The following is an 18,451-nucleotide window of genomic DNA, read 5'->3' as shown; positions in this document are numbered from 1 at the left end:
GAGACTTTGCATTTTCATATGAGTCGTTTGCTATTCAAAGTTTTGTCCTAGTCTAGATATCTGTTCCTAGGTCTTCTCAGATGTTCCACGTATGACTTATATGGCTCAGAGATGCAGGCACCTGTGACCAACACCTTTGAATTTGCCTTTCACCTCAGCAAAATAAACTCAGAAGCCTGAATTGTCAGTTGCCATCTGATAATATAGTCTGGCATAAAGTGCCTATATGAAATGGCTATTTATTTAATATTGAGATATAATTTTCATACCATAGAAATAGTTCTTTTCTTCCCTGCTGTTTAAATAAGTTTGGAGATGTACAGTTCATCCCTTCTGTTACACTATGTTGATGAATGAAAACATATACAATGTATTGGACAGCCATAAATATTTGGTTCCCGAGGCACTCGGCTGCCTGCCTTTAGGCATTTGCTGAAAGCAGAGATAAGCCAGTCACCTATCAAAGGTCCTATTATCCATTGGAAGTTTGGTATCTGTGTTTTTAAAAATCTATTCATTTATCTTTAATGTTGGCTTTTAGGAAAGTCATAAAACCAAAGGTTAGTGATTGATCATTATTCCTAGATTTTGAAAAGCCAATACATTTCAGCTAATTATAGTTAACCTTAAATTTATAAAGAAAAAACTCAAGGGAATAATGCTCTCTTTTTTCCACTCCATTTTGGAATCTGGGACACACTGTGTGCTGTTGCTTCCTGTGTGTTCTCCACTGCCTAGAAGCGGATGGTAAGAGTCTTTACTGATTACACACCTTCTGTGTGCCTGGTCAGAGTCAAATGTCATGATTCCTGAAAGCCTCTTTTTATCCTAAAAATATTAAAATACATTTGAGTTAGATTCTGCCAATGAGGAGAGAAAAACACAGCATTTTGACCCTGAAATGAACCTATAGCTTGTTTTTTCAATATAAATATTTTTTTCTTTTTATTTGTTTTACCTTCTCTCTATATTTGAGAAACCTATAGCTTTTAAGGATAGTTAATATCAGGAACAAGTGTTTAAAAATAGTAAGCATTTAAATTGTGACATATTAAAGTGTCAGGACAGTTGGAGCAGGTTTGAATTACATTTTTTAAAGCTATCCTAGTATTTAGATTAACTGTTCTAAAAGTATGACCAGAAGTTTTATTTTCTAAGGGATTGGTTATATTTTTGAAGGAAATATAGGCTAAAAGCCGTTTCTTGTGAAAAATAGATATATATTTAAGAACAATTATGAATAGTCTAGAAATAAATTCTGTAGTCATAAAAAATCAAATTCTGTTTAAGTCCTAAGGAATAAGATAGTTTGATGTAGCAGAGAAAGTGGGTGGGAATATCTGGACTCAGCTATTTGGTTCTGTTATGTTGAATCTGCAGACAGAGTGTGTCATTATAGAAAAGTAGAACTTTAGAATTGGAAGATACTTAAATTGTCATCTTGTGGAGTGGTTTTTAATTAGGGGTGCACTTCACAATTCATGGGGAACCTTTCCCAAATCCACCTTCATGAGCTTTATTCAGAAAGATTGGTTTTATCATTTAGGACCTTGGGTAGGGTTTAGACATGAATATTTTGGAATTTTCTTAGGTAATTCTGATGGTCATACCTGAGTAAGAGCAACTGATTTAATTAAACCACCTCATTTAACGAGAAATTGAGATTCAGAGTTGTCATTTGATAGATGTTTAGTAAATGGTCATTGAGTCTGTGGTAATTCTGTAATGTTGGCAGTGTTATGGAGCCCTAGGAGGTTTTGATCCAGGAAGTGGTAAGACCATAGAGAGTTGGAGAGACTGAAGGCTAGCAGGAGGAGGTGTTGTGCAGTGAGAGTGGATAGGAGAGAGCACTGCGGACCCCAGATATGTGAGAAACAACAGAAGTTAACTAGGTATGAAGCCATTGAAGTGGGAGACGTGAAAGACACGTTTGAGATTTTGACCTAGTATCTGAGAGAAGTGTGGTTTTGGGGACAGATTGAGTTTAGTTTTAGACTTAGGGGATTTTCAGTTTTTGTGGTACTGATGCATAGAGCTGTCTAATGAGAGGATATATGAAAGCAGAAATAGAAGCTGAAGGAAACTCTCTGCCTAGAGGGGAAGATCCAGAAGAGACCAAGTAAGGATCATGCTGGCAGCCCAGTTTGGAAGCCAGGATTGGATAGTGTCACTGAAGAAAAGCCCTGTGGTTGGCCATTCAAGCCTTCGTATTCCTTTGGGAGGATTTCAGTAATTACAATAAGAGCAAAAAACTAACACTTGTTGAGCACTTCTTATATGCTAGGCACTTTCCAAAGAGCTTAAATACACACATACACATACATTTTTTAAAAACTTAAAGCTCTGGCTGGCTGTGGTGGCTTGCACCTGTAGTCCTAGCATTCTGAGAGGCTGAGGTGGGAGGATTGCTTGAGCTCAGGAGTTTGAGACCAGCCTGAGCAAGAGTGAGACCCCATCTCTACAAAAAAATAGAAGAGTTAGCCAGGCATCATGGCACATGCCTGTAGTCCCAGCTACTTGGGAGGCTGAGGCAGGAGGATCACTTGAGCCCAGGAGTTTAAGGTTGCAGTGGGCTATGATGATGCCACAGCACTCTAGTCAGGCAACAGAGTGAGACTATCTCAAAAAACAAAACAAAACAACAAAACTTAAAACCCAACAGCAACCCTATGAGGGCAAAATATTGCCCCAAAGTTGATCATCATGCTATCAGAGTTTGGATTTAGCAGAGGCAGCCTGGCTCCAGAGCATACATCATTAACTACAACACTTGTGTGGAGGAGTTTGGGCAGGAGCCAGACTGTCAAGTGTTAGTGGAATAAAGGCAGAGCGAGCGTGAAGTTAGCAAGGGGAAACTGGATACCTGGAGGTCAGGAATAGGGTTGAGGTTACCCTTTCGAAAAAGTCTATAGGTAGGAGGAATTTGAAGCCCTTATAGGCTTAGAAGTTGTTAGGTGTGGGGGAGCTGAGTTTCTTGGCATAGAAGATGAGGAGCCAGTGGAGAGAACTTGAGTGGGGATGGGGCGGGGTGGGGTGGAGTGAGAAAAGCATCTGTAGTAACAGGGTTCCAGGGTGGATTGAGGTCCAGAGCAGGAATGAGAGGTTCCTCCTCAGACCAGAGTCTCCTCAGACCAGGTTTGGATGTGGAGAGGGAACCAGGGAGCAGTGGCAGCAGCTCATGCCAATTGACCTGTTCTCTGTATAGGAAGGGGGGAGTGGGTTGGTTAGCTGCAGGGTTTGGAGTCTTTGAGTGACCATGAAATTGACTAAAGTTGGAATTGAGATGACTTTTGGAACTTCTTTCTGTAGGAAAATTTATTGGTAGTTTAATTTGAAATGGCCTGGCTCTGAGTTCTTCTAATTCTGTTTCCAGGCCCTAAAAGAAGTCTTAGAGAATTGGGCGGGGCGTGGGGGTGGAGGGAACAAAAAAATAAACAGTGTTCCTGGGTCCAAAACATTATCTAAATGTTGCTGGAGTCAAGTCAGGATTCTTTTGAAAAAAAGCAAGATTTGCTTTTTTCTTTAAGTAATTTTTCGTTTTTAAGTTTTTGGATCACTCATTATTAAAAGCTTTATTCTTCAGAAATGAAGGAGAGGGGCTTATGCTGCTGACTAGGTATTTGACCAGCAGAGAATGCTCCTAAAATTGCTTTCTAGAATCCCCTTTGGTTTCCACCACAGAATTCTACCATAGCATTTTAGACAGGTCCTTGAGTGTCTGCTTCATGATCCTGGTTTCAGATTTAAAATTTAGACAATGAGTTTATGGCCATGTCCATGTGTGACCAAATACCTATTAAACCAGTATTGGTCATTAAATACAAAATATAGGCAGTGAAGTGAGGTGTTCCACTTGTGATTCAGGTAGATCTTCTTGGTCATTTCCCCTCCCCTGTCATGGTCACATGTGATGTCCTCATGTCCTCCCAGGATGAATTAATATACAACTGTTTCTTCTGCTACAAAATAAATAAAGGTTGGGTTTGTAGGCTGCCAGAAGAAATTGGAATGGTATCTCTGAAGTTCAAAGTTTAGACCCTGCTTGACCTATTTTCTAGGATTGCTCTTGATTTGAGAGCTTTTTGCTCACTTCTTCTGGATCAGCTAAGCTTTGATGTTTTTGGAATGAAAGAGAACTGTCTTCCTGAATTTGTTGGCCAGCTCATGACCATTTGAACAGTTTACCTAACCTTTTACGTACCTACTCAACTGTGGACCTTTAAAAGTTGTGATATCGGCCGGGCGCTGTGGCTCACGCCTGTAATCCTAGCTCTTGGGAGGCCGAGGCGGGCGGATTGCTCAAGGTCAGGAGTTCAAAACCAGCCTGAGCAAGAGCGAGACCCCGTCTCTACTATAAATAGAAAGAAATTAATTGGCCAACTGATATATATATAAAAAAATTAGCCGGGCATGGTGGCGCATGCCTGTAGTCCCAGCTACCCGGGAGGCTGAGGCAGAAGGATCACTTGAGCCCAGGAGTTTGAGGTTGCTGTGAGCTAGGCTGACGCCACGGCACTCACTCTAGCCTGGGCATCAAAGCGAGACTCTGTCTCAAAAAAAAAAAAAAAAAAAAAAAAAGTTGTGATATCTTAAATTTAGAATATAAGTATTCGTTTCTATGAAGGCTTAAGAGACACAGATATTCTCTTCTTTAATGTACTTATTTTTAACATTGGTACTTTGTTAATGATTAGCTAATTTTGGTTAAGTTCATGAAAATATGCTTGGAGGCCGGGCGCGGTGGCTCACGCCTGTAATCCTAGTTTTCTGGGAGGCTGTGGCAGGTAGATGGCTCAAGGTCAGGAGTTCGAAACCAGCCTGAGTAAGAGCGAGACCCTGTCTCTACTATAGAAAGAAATTAATTGGCCAACTAATATATATAGAAAAAATTAGCCGGGCATGGTGGCGCATGCTTGTAGTCCCAGCTACTCAGGAGGCTGAGGCAGTAGGATCGCTTGTGCCCAGGAAATTGAGGTTGCTGTGAGCTAGGCTGCTGCCATGGCACTCACTCTAGCCTGGGCAACAAAGTGAGACTCTGTCTCAAAAAAAAAGAAAATATGCTTGGAAAAAAAAGGCAAAAGTTGTCATCTGGTAAGCACTTGGATTATTTTCCCTGAGTTTTGGCGCCCCTCCCCTTTCTCAATTATGGCTCATGAGCTTGTCTGTGTTTCAGTTTGTCATTGCTGCCTTAGTTCCTTTCAGGTCAGGGAATGCTTAGTAGCTCTGAAGGGATGTGTGGCCAAGGGTGTGGAACAGTGGTCTCAGGTTGTTACATGTGCATTCACACTATACGCACACGTGCCCCTGAAAAATCTGGCATAGACCGTGTGTGTATACACATTTGTGCAAGTATTAGGATTACTGGGCATTTAAAGGGCGTCAGTTCTTTCCATATAGCTGCCAGAAATTTAAAGTCTAAATCACTGGATCAAATAGCATATCAAAAAGTTATTAATGGTGGTTCCAAAATTATCAAAAACAGAGAGGTATGTTAGTGTTCTCTCCCACTTGAGGGGGAAGCAACTGGGATTCTAATGCAAAGCTAAAATCCATGGCAGATGCCAGAATGCACCATTTACAAAGCCCAGGGTACCTAGAGCAAAATATTTCATTGGCTTTTTTGGTAGTTTTCTTGCCCTTAGGAATTTCTCTTTAGAATGAAAGGATGGACAGTTTCTCTAGCATACTTTTTTGGGAGACGTGTAACAAAAAATGTAGGTATCTGTTAGTGTTCTATATTGTAAGTCTGTTTTGTTAAAAAGTTCAGATCATCAAATGCATATGATAGCACTCTTAGGGGTTTACCTACATTTTTGGTTAGAAGATTGAGGACAAGAGCTTTCAGGGCTTAGGAACTGATGATTCAACAACTGTGTTCTTTTTCCATTTTGTTAAAGTATTGTTTTAGATTCCAGATAAAGGCTTTTGTTCTAGTGCCTCAACTGATGTCACTTGCCTGGGTTGATGCAAGTGAGAAAGAAGAGCCCCTTCCCCCTGGGCTCCTAGAATATTGACAGCAGAGACTTCTGTGGAGCAAGTTGACTGTTTCTTTGGATAAGGGCTGTGTGACCAGTAATGCCTTTGTGGAGTGACCATAATCCTTGTCTGCAGGGTGCTTCAAGTGCTTGGGGGGACTCGTGTGAGCCTGTTTCAGCTATTACTGACAAGTCTGGCTGGCTCACTTAGTCTGTGCCAATCTAGACTACCACCCTTTCTGCTGACAGTTTTTTTCCCTTTCCCTTTGGGCAAGACTCACCATGTAGCCCACATGGGTCAGGCCTTTGTTTTTGTCCTAATGGACCTTATGCTCTCTTACTAGGAAGAGGAAGAACAGGAGGAAGAAGATGATGATGAAGATGATGATGACACTGATGATTTAGATGAGCTTGACACTGACCAGTTGTTGGAGGCTGACTTGGAGGAAGATGACAACAATGAGAATGCAGGGGAAGATGGGGACAATGACTTCTCTCCCTCGGATGAGGAGCTAGCAAACCTTCTAGAAGAGGGAGAGGACGGGGAGGACGAAGACTCTGATGCAGACGAGGAAGTGGAACTGATCCTGGGGGACAGTAAGTATAGAGCAGAGTTTGGGCTAAAGCTTGGCACCCAGAGTAAGGCCCCTTCTCTTGTGCCAGTGCAACCCAGGGGGCAGGCCACACCAAGGCTCTGTGCTCTGTAACTGGTAATTCACCACTCTGATCCCTTGAAGAAAAGCACTTTCACCTCTCTGATCCCCTTTTCTCCCATCTACTGTGTAACCAAACCAAATGGCTGTCATCTCCTATCTTTCAGATAGACATTAGCAAACTTTTTCTGTAAGGCCAGGCAGTAAATATTTTATGCTTTGTGAACCATATGGTCTTTGTTGCAGCTATTCCACTCTGCTGTTGTAGTGAGAAAGCAATCATAGATAATACATGAATGAATGATTGTGGCTGTGTTCTAATAAAGCTTTTATTTGCAAAAATGGGTGGTGGGCTTGTAGTTTGTCAACCCCTGCTTTAGAGAATTAGCCTTAGAATAGAAGCTAAAGTGTAGCTCTCTTCTGAAGGGCAGAGCTGGAATCAGAATAAACTCTTAATGGGATACTGTTCTTTTTTCTAAAATTATAAAGAAATGAAGGCCCTCTTGTGGAAGAGACCTTTTTGCCTGCTTTTGGCTAATCCGTTCTAAAGGGGACAGATATTTTCTTTGGTTCCTATTTTGTTCACTTCCATTCATTTTTCTTTCTTTCTTATTCCAAATTTTGAAGAACAAGCTCCAGTTTTCCTACTAATTTTCCATTAGGACAAGTTTCTAAAGTTAGGTTATCTCCTGACTATGATAATGAATCCTGAGTAAACTATTAATAACTAATAGTTCTAAGAGTCTGTTAGCTCTGCGGCTATACATAAGTCCTCTTACTAAAGTTGTATTTTGAGGAACTCAGTGGGAGGGTAGGGGGCAACTGCCTTATATCTGCCCATAACTATATATCAGCTTTCATTTTTCCCATACTTGGAGGTTGAGGTGATTCAATGGAGTAGTCCCAAACCATGGACAGAGAGCTAGGAAAGAAGAACTAAGGGGCAAGGGACACAGAGCAAGTTGGGTGAACTTTTTTGTCATATATGAATAGAGACATGTGGGAAACAAGTTAAACCTCCCTTCAATTACAAGTAGTTAGGCAGGTTAGGAGGGTCAGCAAACAGCTGGCCAGTTGGTAGTGGTATCACTTTAATTTTTCTATTAGTTTAAATATAAAGATACTTAATTTGTATTTGGCCTGTAAACTTAGCACCTCTTTTAGCTTTTAGGAAATTCCTTCTCTTAAGCCAAAGATAATATGGAAGATTTTAATTCTTTTTTTTTTTTGAGACAGAGTCTCACTCTGTTGCCTGGGCTAGACTGCTGTGGTGTCAGCCTAGCTCACAGCAACCTCAAACTCTAGGCTCAAGCAATCCTTCTGTCTCAGCCTCCCGAGTCGCTGGGACTACAGGCATGCGCCACCATACCCAGCTAATTTTTTCTATATATATGTTTTAGTTGGCCAATTAATTTCTTTCTATTTATAGTAGAGACGGGGTCTCACTCTTGCTCAAGCTGGTGTCAAACCCCTGACCTCCAGTGATCCGCCTGCCTTGGCCTCTCAGAGTGCTAGGATTATAGGCGTGAACCACCACGCCCGGCTAGAAAACTTTAATTCTATCAGTTATAAAAATGTTCTTTAAGTTGGGTGAGAATATTTATGATGTCAGAATAATGAAGGACAACTGATGACACCCAGGAGTGGACTCCAGAATCGAAGTAGAGATGCAGAGGTGGCGGGCATCTGTAGCACGCACACTGTTGGTCTTTCTCTGTGTTTATAGGAGATCCACAGCAGCTCTCGAAAGAACAAACAGAACATTCTTGGCACCATTGGCTTGCTAGTATTTTATCTCACATTAATCCTTTACAGCAGTAGCTCTGAACCTTTTCGAGTTATGGGACCCTTTTAGGATATAATGAAAGCCCTAGAAACTTCTAGAAAAGCACACCCACATGCCCCCATGTACCTTTTCACAGGCCCTGGATCCTGCAGAGACTCTATGGTTCCAGATGGAGAACTCTGACCCTAGGAAGAGAAACACTTTGATTCTAAGGTCTTTTGTGTTTCTCTGCTTTTCAGCCCCAACCCCAAAACCTGTATGTTGTGGAGCAATAGGTTAAACACTGTAGGGCTTGATTATTTTTGTTTAGATTGCCTTTGCCCTATGGCCTTATGAGGCCTTTCAGAATGGGAGGTCCCAGCCATGGTCTGGGATTGGAAGTTTTAGAAGGAAGTTGGACAACTTCCTTCAGTTGCTCTGATAACTCTGATTTGGAAGATGACATCATCCTATCTTTGAATGAGTGAGGAGCCATCACCACTTGGAAGAGATTCCTTGGCAGGTGAGAAACTGAGTCAGATGAATTCAGAACACTTTCCCTTCCCTTTCTCCCAGGGCTGTCTTTTAAGGAACTGCATGCCCTGCATTCAGAGGATTGTGGCTTAGAGAATCTCATTGGAATCTGAGGGTCCTTCTAAAACTTCCAACTTCCACTTCCAACAGTTGGAGAATGAGAAAAGGCTAATAGAGAAAAGAGTCCTACAACCTGACCACCAGGTGGGAATTCAGTGTCCAAGCCCTAAGGTTCTCTCTGAAACTCTGAGCCTGACAGTTATTTGCTTAAAGAAGATTGTGCTGTGATCCTCATTAAGCTGCACTTACAGTCCTTAGATGTGACACAGAGTTGTTAAGAGTCTTAGCTCTTAATAACTATACAGCTGCTGCTTAATAGCTAGACAGGTCTCAGGCAGGGGCTCTGGCATCGTTGGCTCGCAGAGTGCATGAGCACTGAGGGATTCTCTGCAGGGCTGCCATGCCAGCCACGCCTGTGGTGTGGGGACACTGTTGCAAGGCTTTGCTCTAGGGAGGAGGCCCTCCCTTCTTGTGATGCTTCCTCCCGGAGCTCTTGTAGCAGAGGCTGATGAGGCTTGGTTTATTCAGTGTGTCGGGTATTCATTCTTTGATCTCTCCATCTTGTTTTCTCACTCCTCACCAAGAGTCAGGCCATGTGTGTGCCCACTTAGACTCAGGAACACTGGCTTTTCCAGCTATCCTTTTGTTTTCAGGAATTTCTAGTATCATTGCCATACTTTTCTTGATTTTATTCCTAAAGGAGATTGTTGTGATTGAAGGAAGGTTCTAACTCTGCTTGCCTGAGAGTTGATTCTCTTAGGTACTGGGAAAGGCTGGAGGGATTCTTTGAAAGTAGTGGCCACCCTTTTTCACGTGGGAACTCCAGAGCCTGTAGGCATTTGCAGGGCTCTAGCGCAGAGTCTGTCCACTTTCCTGAGGACTGGGTTAAAATTGTTTTTACAGCTTCCTGAGCTATGAGTAATCAAAGTGGGATTGAGGCCTTTCCTCTTCCTTCACTCAGCAAATGTTAGAGTCCTTATTAGGATTTTGATTAGCCAGACATGGTTTATCTACCTCATTTTGAGGGTCATTTTTGCTACCACCCAGTCATGCCCCTTAATGGATCCTTCCAGAAGTGTTAATGTGTCTGTGCCCTGCCAGAGAAGGCAGATGGTCCAGCAGAGGCTCCTCATCAGAGACAGTGCCACCTTCTAAGGCATCACAGCTGCTCCCTGCTGGCCTCCTGCTGCATTTCTAGATAGGAAGCTCCTTCTCTGGTATTGCTGCAAATTGGCCTATACATTTTTGGGAATTTGTTCCCTATAGATTATATTCAGAAATCACAGAGGAACAAAGCTAGGTTGGCAGTCTCTGCCTTTGTGCAGTCTTCTGAGGATTGGAGAAGAGAGTGGCTAAGGAGTTTAAGAACAGATAAATCTCTCAGTTTTGCTTGGACTTAATCTGCCTTTTTAGTGGTCCCTTGAGGTCAGGCAGGCCTGTGTCTGTCCTTGAAGGGCGTGAGGCCAAGAATCATGGGTGCTCACTCACTGCTTCCCTAAGCCCTACCCCCTTGTAGCCATTCATGGTACCATGGGTGGAAGCTTCAGAGGGTGCTAGCTTGATCCCTTAGGGGCTCCTAGGCAGGAAGCAGAGGGCACCATGGCTAGGCCCTTTGAAAGGTAGAAAAAGCATGAAGTCCCAGGGGCGACCACTGTTGCCAGCAACAGCTATATTCTCCAGAGCCAGCTCCAGGGAGTTAATTGATGTGTTTTCTTCTTTCTGGAAACTGGTAGTTAATCTTGCACAAGTGCTTCCCTCCTGAAAGCTTCCTGTAAGCTTAGCGCATAATCTAGTCTCTCCTTTTTCTTCCCTTTCAGCTGACAGCTCTGACAACTCTGATTTGGAAGATGACATCATCTTATCTCTGAATGAGTGAGGAGCCATCACCACTTGGAAGAGATTCTTGGCAGGCGAGAAACTGAGTCAGATGAATTCAGAACACTTTCCCTTCCCTTTTTCCCAGGGCTGTCTGTCTTTTAAGGAACTGCATGCCCTGCATTCAGAGGATTGTGGCTTAGAGAATCTCATTGGAATCTGAGGGTCCTTCTAAAAACAATAACAACCACAAAAAGACAACAGGGATTAGGCCCTATTCTGCTTTCCCCTCTCCTAGGATGGACATATCTTTCTTCAAGGGAAAAAAAAAACAAACAAACATGTCTCTGGGGTTATTTCACAATATATTTTCTTTGTATAACGTTCTTTACTTAAAGAACAAGAAATAGTTTTTTATAAAACTTTAAAAAGAAAAAAAAAACAGGCATTTATAACTGAGGGTATGAACTTATATCCACCAGGTCTCTTGTCCCTGTGCTTCATTTTCTTTGGAAGAAAATGATGTCTAAAGAACAATATAGAGGCATTTTTACATACATATTTAAATGAAATGGAAAATCGTGGTTTCTTAAATTGATAAGGATTAAGAATATTTTATTATAAATATAATATATGATTTTTTAACCTGTTTTGTTGCCTCATATGCTGTCAGGTTAATTTGTTTTCCTTTGTGCCAGAGGTGGGAAAGAAGGCTCTGCTTGTTTGCTGAGTAAATGCCTAAATTCACCCACTTTCATGGTTGGGGGCAGCTTGGTCATTGTGGATATTGGTTTTTTAGAGTTGAGAGAACTTAGGATATAAGTTCACTCCCTCTATTTTTCTTTGTGATTCAGTTTTTCAAAAATCTTTCTTTCTTCCTTTTCTCCCAAATGTGGAAATTACAAATCAAAGGCCTTTTTCTTTAATGTAAAGTGTATTTATTTAAAAAAAATACAAAATAAATTACAGGTCTGTCTTTGTTTATGGCCGTTCCCTGTTCTCTTTTACCACAGTGGGGTGTGTCCCTTTCTTGCAGCTCTAGTCAGGCCACAAAGAAGACATCTTCCAAGAGAGGCAGACCAGGATGGTGGTGAAAAGATTCTGCCTAAATAAAACACTCCAGGGAGAAAACAGTATCTAAGCGTGGCCCACAGCTCTCTCTTGGGTAGAGGACCTGTCTTTCTAAGGGTAATAAGGGAGTTGTGGGGAGACAGCGCAGAGAGGAGAGCTCAGGGCATTGTCCACTGTGGACACATCTGTCTTACGTTCTAAAGATGAAGCTCCCAAGTACAGAGTTGGCAGAGCTGGAACGGGAGGGGTCCTGGGAAGTTTTAGAGGAATGAGCTGCCAAAGTGAAGGAGGAAGAACATTTTGGCCATCCTTGTAGTTGGGGTGATGGCCATTACTCTGTCCCGAAAGGGACTGTGATGGTGGACTTGAGTTTTCCAGTCCTGGCAGTTTAGGGACAGTAGGACTTGGTCTGCAGAAAGATACTTCAGAGGCCTCTAAAATTGGCCAATAGTTAAACTGTGTAACCAGGGAAAGTGCCAGGGGCTCCTACCTTTTCTTTTCGTTTTCCCCACCCACCCCCTTTTCCTTCTCACAGTAAATGTAAGTCCCTAGTGTCTTTATTCCTTTGATTTTGCCCAAATAATAGCTTCTTGGTTTGTTACATAGGTATTATCCATCTAAAGTGGCTTTTCTCCTTTTACTCAGAGAAGGAACAAGTTTGATTGTTGTGAAATAAACAAGCAATACAAGATGGCTGCAACTCTCCAGGGGCAGGTGGGCTTAGGAGTGCCATACAATGTGCCACAGGTACTGAAGGGGACCTATGTCACATAGGTGCCTCTTGGTCCTCTAGACAGCAGAGGTCTAAGCTCTTAATTTGCTTCCTGCCTCTGCTTAAATGGTAATACTACCATTAGATGGCTGGGACTGAATGCATTAGAAGAAAACAGGTTAAAAATCAAGAAGCAGTAAAAGCACTATATTCTAGTCATTAACTCCACCGAGCCAGTCTCCCTGCCAGGAGCTCTTGGGAGTACCCACGGGTCCCTAAGGTGGAGATGGGGACCTTTAATAGAAAAGCAGAATTGTGGTTGACTTGACAACATACCCTTAGGAAAGTGCCCTAAGAGGCTAAGGAAACATTAACCCTCTTCCTTTATTCTACCAGGACTCAAAATCTGAGTCAGTAGGAAAATGTGGAATAGTAGCACACCACCCATGAGGCAAATTTTGCCGCCTTGTGCTTTTTGCCTTTAAGTAACATCTGAGGACCTGAACCCCAGGTAGAGGCACTGGACACCTACAGTTAAGTTCTCACACTGGTCAGTGTCATAAAGCAACCAGGGCCTTGCTACCTGGCCTACCCTCACTAGTGCTGGCCAAGGCCTTTCTGAGAGGTCATAAAACCTGCTATGTCTTAAGAGGAAGGAAGGAAGTGGGAAGGAAGTGGTTGAAGTCCAGGGAAGAGAAGGAAGGTCACACATTGGGTGTGGCTCTTCACCAAAAGTTGGCAGTTCTTTTGGAGGCCAGAAGGCACCCTTCCCTGAAGTGGGGTGGACAGGGCAAAGGCTGAAGTGTCTTCTCCACCTAAGTGCCTTCAACAAGACAAGGCCCACTCCTATTTCTGGCCGTACCAGCTACCCTGGAATAGTACAGATGTGTCCTGCTGTGCCCCAGACTGACTTGCTTAGTTACCTGCAGCTGCAGCCACAGCTCAAGTAAAAACAGGCAAATAAACATGTTTAACACTTCCTTGCATTCATGTTTTGTTATGAATGTGCTTGTTCTCTCATGAGCACCAACTGAAGCCCAGTGAGCTTCCCCAGGCACCTTCCCGTTTGTTCTAAATCTCTTGAGGTCTCTGACAGCTCTTTCATTGTCCTTATGGGCTGGCAGGTGTTCTCCACGCAGTGTGCACTGAACCCTGGCCTCCACAAAACCTCTCTCTCGCACCGCAGCGCTCACCCATGCTGCTCTGTGCTAGTTGGGGTAGTGGACTGGACCTGGAGAGAAGATGGCATGGCCAGCAGCACCTCGAGTTCCTGGTCATTCGGGAGCTCATTTCTTAGCAGAGATTCCATTCTCCTCAGCCCTGACAATGATCCCTTTTGGAACGTCTAAGCTGCCACACAAAACAGTCTGAAGAATGGTATTTGTACTGTGTTCTACAGTGACAACTGTGTTCTGGGAGGGCAGAATTTTAAGACTTCAGGCCACCTTTCCCTCCCCGGTAGAGGATGCCTCCACATCCTTTTCCTCCCCAGCGTGGCTTGAGTGGCTTCAAGCTCTAGCACTGCCCAACACCTTTCCCCCAAGAGAAAGACTCACTTCCCAGTGGTCACCACCTCCTCAATATCAGGGCAAGAGGTCTAGGCATCTGCTCTGACCTTGCACCTGGGAAACGACTGTCAGGGCCGTCTCCTGTTAGCCCACTGCACTTTGTAAAAGTAGTTCAGGGATTCAGTGTCCCCCACGAAACTCTAGGTATGAATGCGCACAGGCCTGCTCTGTTACACATCAGCCCTGAACAACCAAAAGAGCTATAGCTCACAAATATCTGGGTAAAGTTCAAGAATAAGCCAAGGCAGGCTGCCTCTAACCCTCCATTCCATTATTTGGCCTCCTGGCAGTCTGAACAAGACAGGGCGCCTGGATGGACTGGCAGCACCAAGACCCCTTGGCATCAATATTGCACTGTTCCTCCTCTAGGTACAAGACTACACACCTGCTGAAGACTACCTGCTGTCACACCGGCTTTGAGGTTAGGCACGTTGTCCAACAAACACAGCTGAAACTGATGGACACACATTGTTTAGGGTAGAAAAACTACCACTAGCTGTTGGCCACAGAACTTAGGCTCACCCTCTAACTTTGCATGGGCTCTATTCCAGGCTGGTACAGCAGGGTTCAGAGCCCAAATAGAAGTCTGCTGGCCATCAGCGAAGATTAAAAACAATTGTGAGCATAGTCCCAACAGCCTGAAGAGCAGAAAGGTCAGGCTGAGAGTCACTGATGCAGCAGGACTTTTGGACATGCTGGAAAGATGATGTAGGGCATTTGTGTACATGCACTAGGGAAAAGTCTTCCATTCGTACCTTGATTAAACCAGGACTCTGAACAGGATTAAAAATCCATCCTCTGACAAAGGCTTTACTGACAACTTTCCATACAGTTAGTCAAAAAATTAAAAAAATACAGAACACAGCAGACAGTATCTTGTACACTAGAAATCAACATAACAGGAGTCCCTTCTCATCATTGTAAAAAAAATAAATCCCCCCAAATCTAAGAACTTAGTTTTTGGTGGTGGACAGGCCTTTGATCCTCACCAAAAGAACCCAGCAGAGAATTCAAACCAATGGTGTAGGGTAGAGAGTGGATCAGATTTTAAAATAACTGCTTTTGTGACACAAACATGGAGCTGGAAAAGACAGGTTTGGGCTAGGCCGTGTCTCTGACTATGACTATCACCATATGTTCTTCTTCTAGCTTGCCTAATGTCCTTAGTGCTGACTGGAGGTACTGCTGTGAAAAGTCGCAGGGTGGGAAGGCATAGAGCATGCCTGTGCTGTCTCTGCCCTTGGACCCACCCACTGGCAGGCTGATCACCCCTGCGGCCTGCTTCTGTTTCAAGTAGGAGACCAGGTTCCTGAGAAGCCGCCTCTGCAGGCCTGGCTCCACTGTGGGCATCCCCTCAGTGCCAGGCCCACTGGGGGTCGCCTGGGTGGCTAGCAGGACTGCGTAGCCATTGGGGCTCCCCTGCTTGATGCGTCGTGTGACCTCGTCGAGCTTGGGTTGGTCCAGTCGAAGGCGCTGGGCAATCTTCAGCTGGGTCAGCTTGCTCCCAGAAGTGTGGTCTTTGAGGAGACCTGTGATAACCCCCTGGTCCCCCTCTAGGATGTGCATAGATGTTGGGAAGCAGCTGTTTTTCAACACGAGAAGCCCATTCCAACCCAGCTGTAGTGTCTGAGCATACTCTGAAAGATTCTTTAGCTTTTTGGTCTCATGTTTTGGCTCTTCCAGAGGCTTGGGTTCCGCCTCAGTGGTCCGATGATTGCGCTCGCTCTCTCTCATCTTTTTTCCGTGGGAAGAGTCTGGAGCCTCGTGGTGGTGGTGGTGGTGGCCCCGCTCCTCAGCCCCATGTCTGCTGTTGCTGAGGGAGTTGCTGCCTGACTCCTTGGTGCTGTCACTGGTGTGGTTCTCCTTGCGGCTGCGCTCAGGGGTACGGTCCGAGCCTCGCTCTGACTGCTGCCCACCACCCTTGGTCCTGCTCCGTTCCTCATAAGGGGAGTGGGTTGTCCTCCCACGGTCACTGGAAAGGCTCCTCCGCTTTCGCCTCTCTTCCCAGGGTTTGGGCATGCCACGGTCCCCATCTCCCCCCCAGCGCTCACCACTCCGGCTGCGCACTGAGCGGCTGTAGCCCTCCAGGCTGTTCCGGCGGTCGGAGCTTTTACTGGGGCTGGTCCAATCCCCTTCCAAAAAGGTCCGGTCTCGGTCTGAGTACAGGAGGTGTGGGGGGGTCCTATCCCGCACCAGGTCGGCATCCAGGTTTCGGTGACGGGTATATCCATCTGTGAGAAGCTCATAATGCACAGGGAGGGGTGAGGGCTGGTACTGCTGGGGATACCGAGTCTCCTCTGCTTTGGCAAAATCCACACGGAGCCTGCGGTCTGGACCACCCAAAGGAAAGCCCCTCATTTTAGCACAGGCGGCCTGGGCTGCGTCCAAACTCTCATACTGGATGTAGGCAAAGCTATCTCCTTTGACGTGATCAATGGTCCGAATGCTCCCAAAGCGGTCAAACTCCCGGGCTAGAGCCGCCAGTGAGGTGTTAGGTCCCAGGCCACCCACCCAGAGGCGTGTGGTAGGGTTGGCCTTGCCATAACCTATTTTAATGGGGTTGCGGCCAATCACCCGCCCCGACATGGCCACCTTAGCCCTATGGGCCATGTCCAAGTTCTGGAACTTGAGGAAGGCATAAGCACCACCCTGGCCACGGGCAGGCCTCTTGATGACCACCTCCTCAATGATGCCGTACTTCTCAAAGGCCCGTCGCAGCTCCACCTCAGATACACTGTGGTCCAGGTTCCCAATGAAGAGATTGCGTGTGGCCCGCTGGTCGTCCTCGGGCATGAGGTCCTCCTCGCACACAGCCGGGTAGCCGTAGGGGCGCCCGCGGTCGTCGTACAGCCCGTAGTAGTCCAGGGCCCGCTCCCGCGACAGTCCCACAGCAGCGGCGGCAGCAGCATCCAGGGCAAAGGCTGCGGCAGCGTGGCGGGCACGGGGCTCCCGCAGGGGCGGGGCAGCTACCGGGGACAGCGAGCGCTGCTTGTACTGGTAGCCTCCGTGCAGCGGCAGGTAGCCAAGCGGGTCGGCGGGCGCGGGCGGTCCCGGGGGCGGCGTGGAAGCGGCAGCGCTGCTGCTGCTGCTTCTCCGGCTGCTCCCGCCGCCGCCGCCGCGCAGGTACACCGGCTCTACCTTGAGCGGGCGGTCGTAGAGCAGCAGCTGGCGGGCCAGTGCGTGCTGGCGGGCCTCGCGCGCGTCCTGCGGGTGCCGGAAGTTCACGTAGGCCACACGGCCCAGCTCAGGTGTGTGCGACAGGCGAAGGCTGATCTCGCCGAAACGCTTGAACTGGTGGAAGAGCCGGTCCTCCAGGTGTTCGGCGGGCAGCGCGGGGCTCAGGCTGCTGATGAGCAGCGTCTTGTACTCGGGCGCGATCGCCGATGAGCCGGGCCCCGCGGGCTCGACCCCAGGCAGCGGCGGCGGCGGCGGCAGTGGAGACGCGCGGGGAGATGCGCCTGAGGCGCCCGGGTCCCCCGAGGCCTTGCCGCCGCGTCCCCCACCGCCAGCGCCAGAGCCCGAGGAGCGGCCGCTGCTCGCACGGTGATTCGCGTCCCCAGCGCCCCGGCCATCGCGATGCCCGCCCCCGCCGCCCCCGCTACCGCGGGGTTTGTCGCGAGCTCGCGCTGGAACCGGGTGCTTGGCGCCGCCGGAGGCCTTGTGCGCTGCCCGCCGCCCGCCCGCCTCCGCCTCTCGTTCGCGCTCCCGCGGCCGCTTGGCCGACGATGACGAGCCGCGCCCGCTCGGGCTCGAGTCTCGCTCGCTCTGCCGCTTCATGGCCTTGGCGCGGCGGGCGGGCGGCCCGCAGGCTCCTCACAGCGGCGGCGGCGGCAGCTGAGGAGGCAGCGCCCCCGGCGCCGCCATCTTGGACAAAAGGACTCGGCGCGGCGGTGGCGACGGGGCGGGGCGGGAGCGGCGCCGAGGGGCTGGGCGTTTCGTTAGCAGGCTGCGCTGACCGTACCACGTGACTGTGCCGGCCAGGGCGAGAGGCACCCAGCGTGCGTCATCGGGCTGCGCCGCCCTGTGCCACGTGATGCGGGTGAGCGCTAGCCTGAGCGCTCTGGCGCCACCGCGCGGGCTGAGGCTCGAGGCTAAGGGGAGCGCTGGGAGCCCCTGAGAGTAGGGGTAGCTTGCGTCGCCGCGCGCCTCAGCGAGCCGAGCTTGTCCTAGGCGTGGGGCTTCCGGGTGTGCTTTGCCGCTCTGGGTCCAGCTACCTCCTCCTGCAGGCACTGGGGCCCGCGCTGATTGGAGTGGCAGCTTCCGTGGGCACCGCAGTCTGGGGTGCCCAGAGGCCTCTT

General features: G+C 47.1%; 2 protein-coding genes across 9 annotated transcripts in view; one reads left to right on the top strand and one right to left on the bottom strand.

Moving 5' to 3' along the window:
- Window positions 1-11,786, top strand: part of DCAF1 (DDB1 and CUL4 associated factor 1) — an 87,614-nt gene extending 75,828 nt beyond the window's left edge. For all 8 annotated transcript variants that reach the window (XM_076008045.1, XM_076008034.1, XM_076008042.1 and 5 more), the window contains 2 exons: window positions 6,320-6,572; window positions 10,805-11,786. In XM_076008045.1, coding sequence (XP_075864160.1) covers window positions 6,320-6,572; window positions 10,805-10,863 — 312 coding nt within the window. In that variant the 3' untranslated portion in view covers window positions 10,864-11,786. The remainder of the gene's footprint in view (window positions 1-6,319; window positions 6,573-10,804) is intronic.
- Window positions 11,787-14,936: 3,150 nt separating this feature from the next.
- On the bottom strand, window positions 14,937-18,041 carry RBM15B (RNA binding motif protein 15B). Its single transcript, XM_012771444.3, has one exon. The coding sequence runs from the start codon at window positions 17,928-17,930 to the stop codon at window positions 15,255-15,257; it is 2,676 nt and encodes an 891-aa protein (XP_012626898.1). The 5' UTR covers window positions 17,931-18,041; the 3' UTR covers window positions 14,937-15,254.
- Window positions 18,042-18,451: the final 410 nt, after the last annotated feature.

This window comes from Microcebus murinus, chromosome 1 (assembly GCF_040939455.1).
Source record: "Microcebus murinus isolate Inina chromosome 1, M.murinus_Inina_mat1.0, whole genome shotgun sequence".
Taxonomy (NCBI): Eukaryota; Metazoa; Chordata; class Mammalia; order Primates; family Cheirogaleidae; genus Microcebus; species Microcebus murinus.
This window is presented reverse-complemented; position numbering and strand designations above follow the sequence as displayed.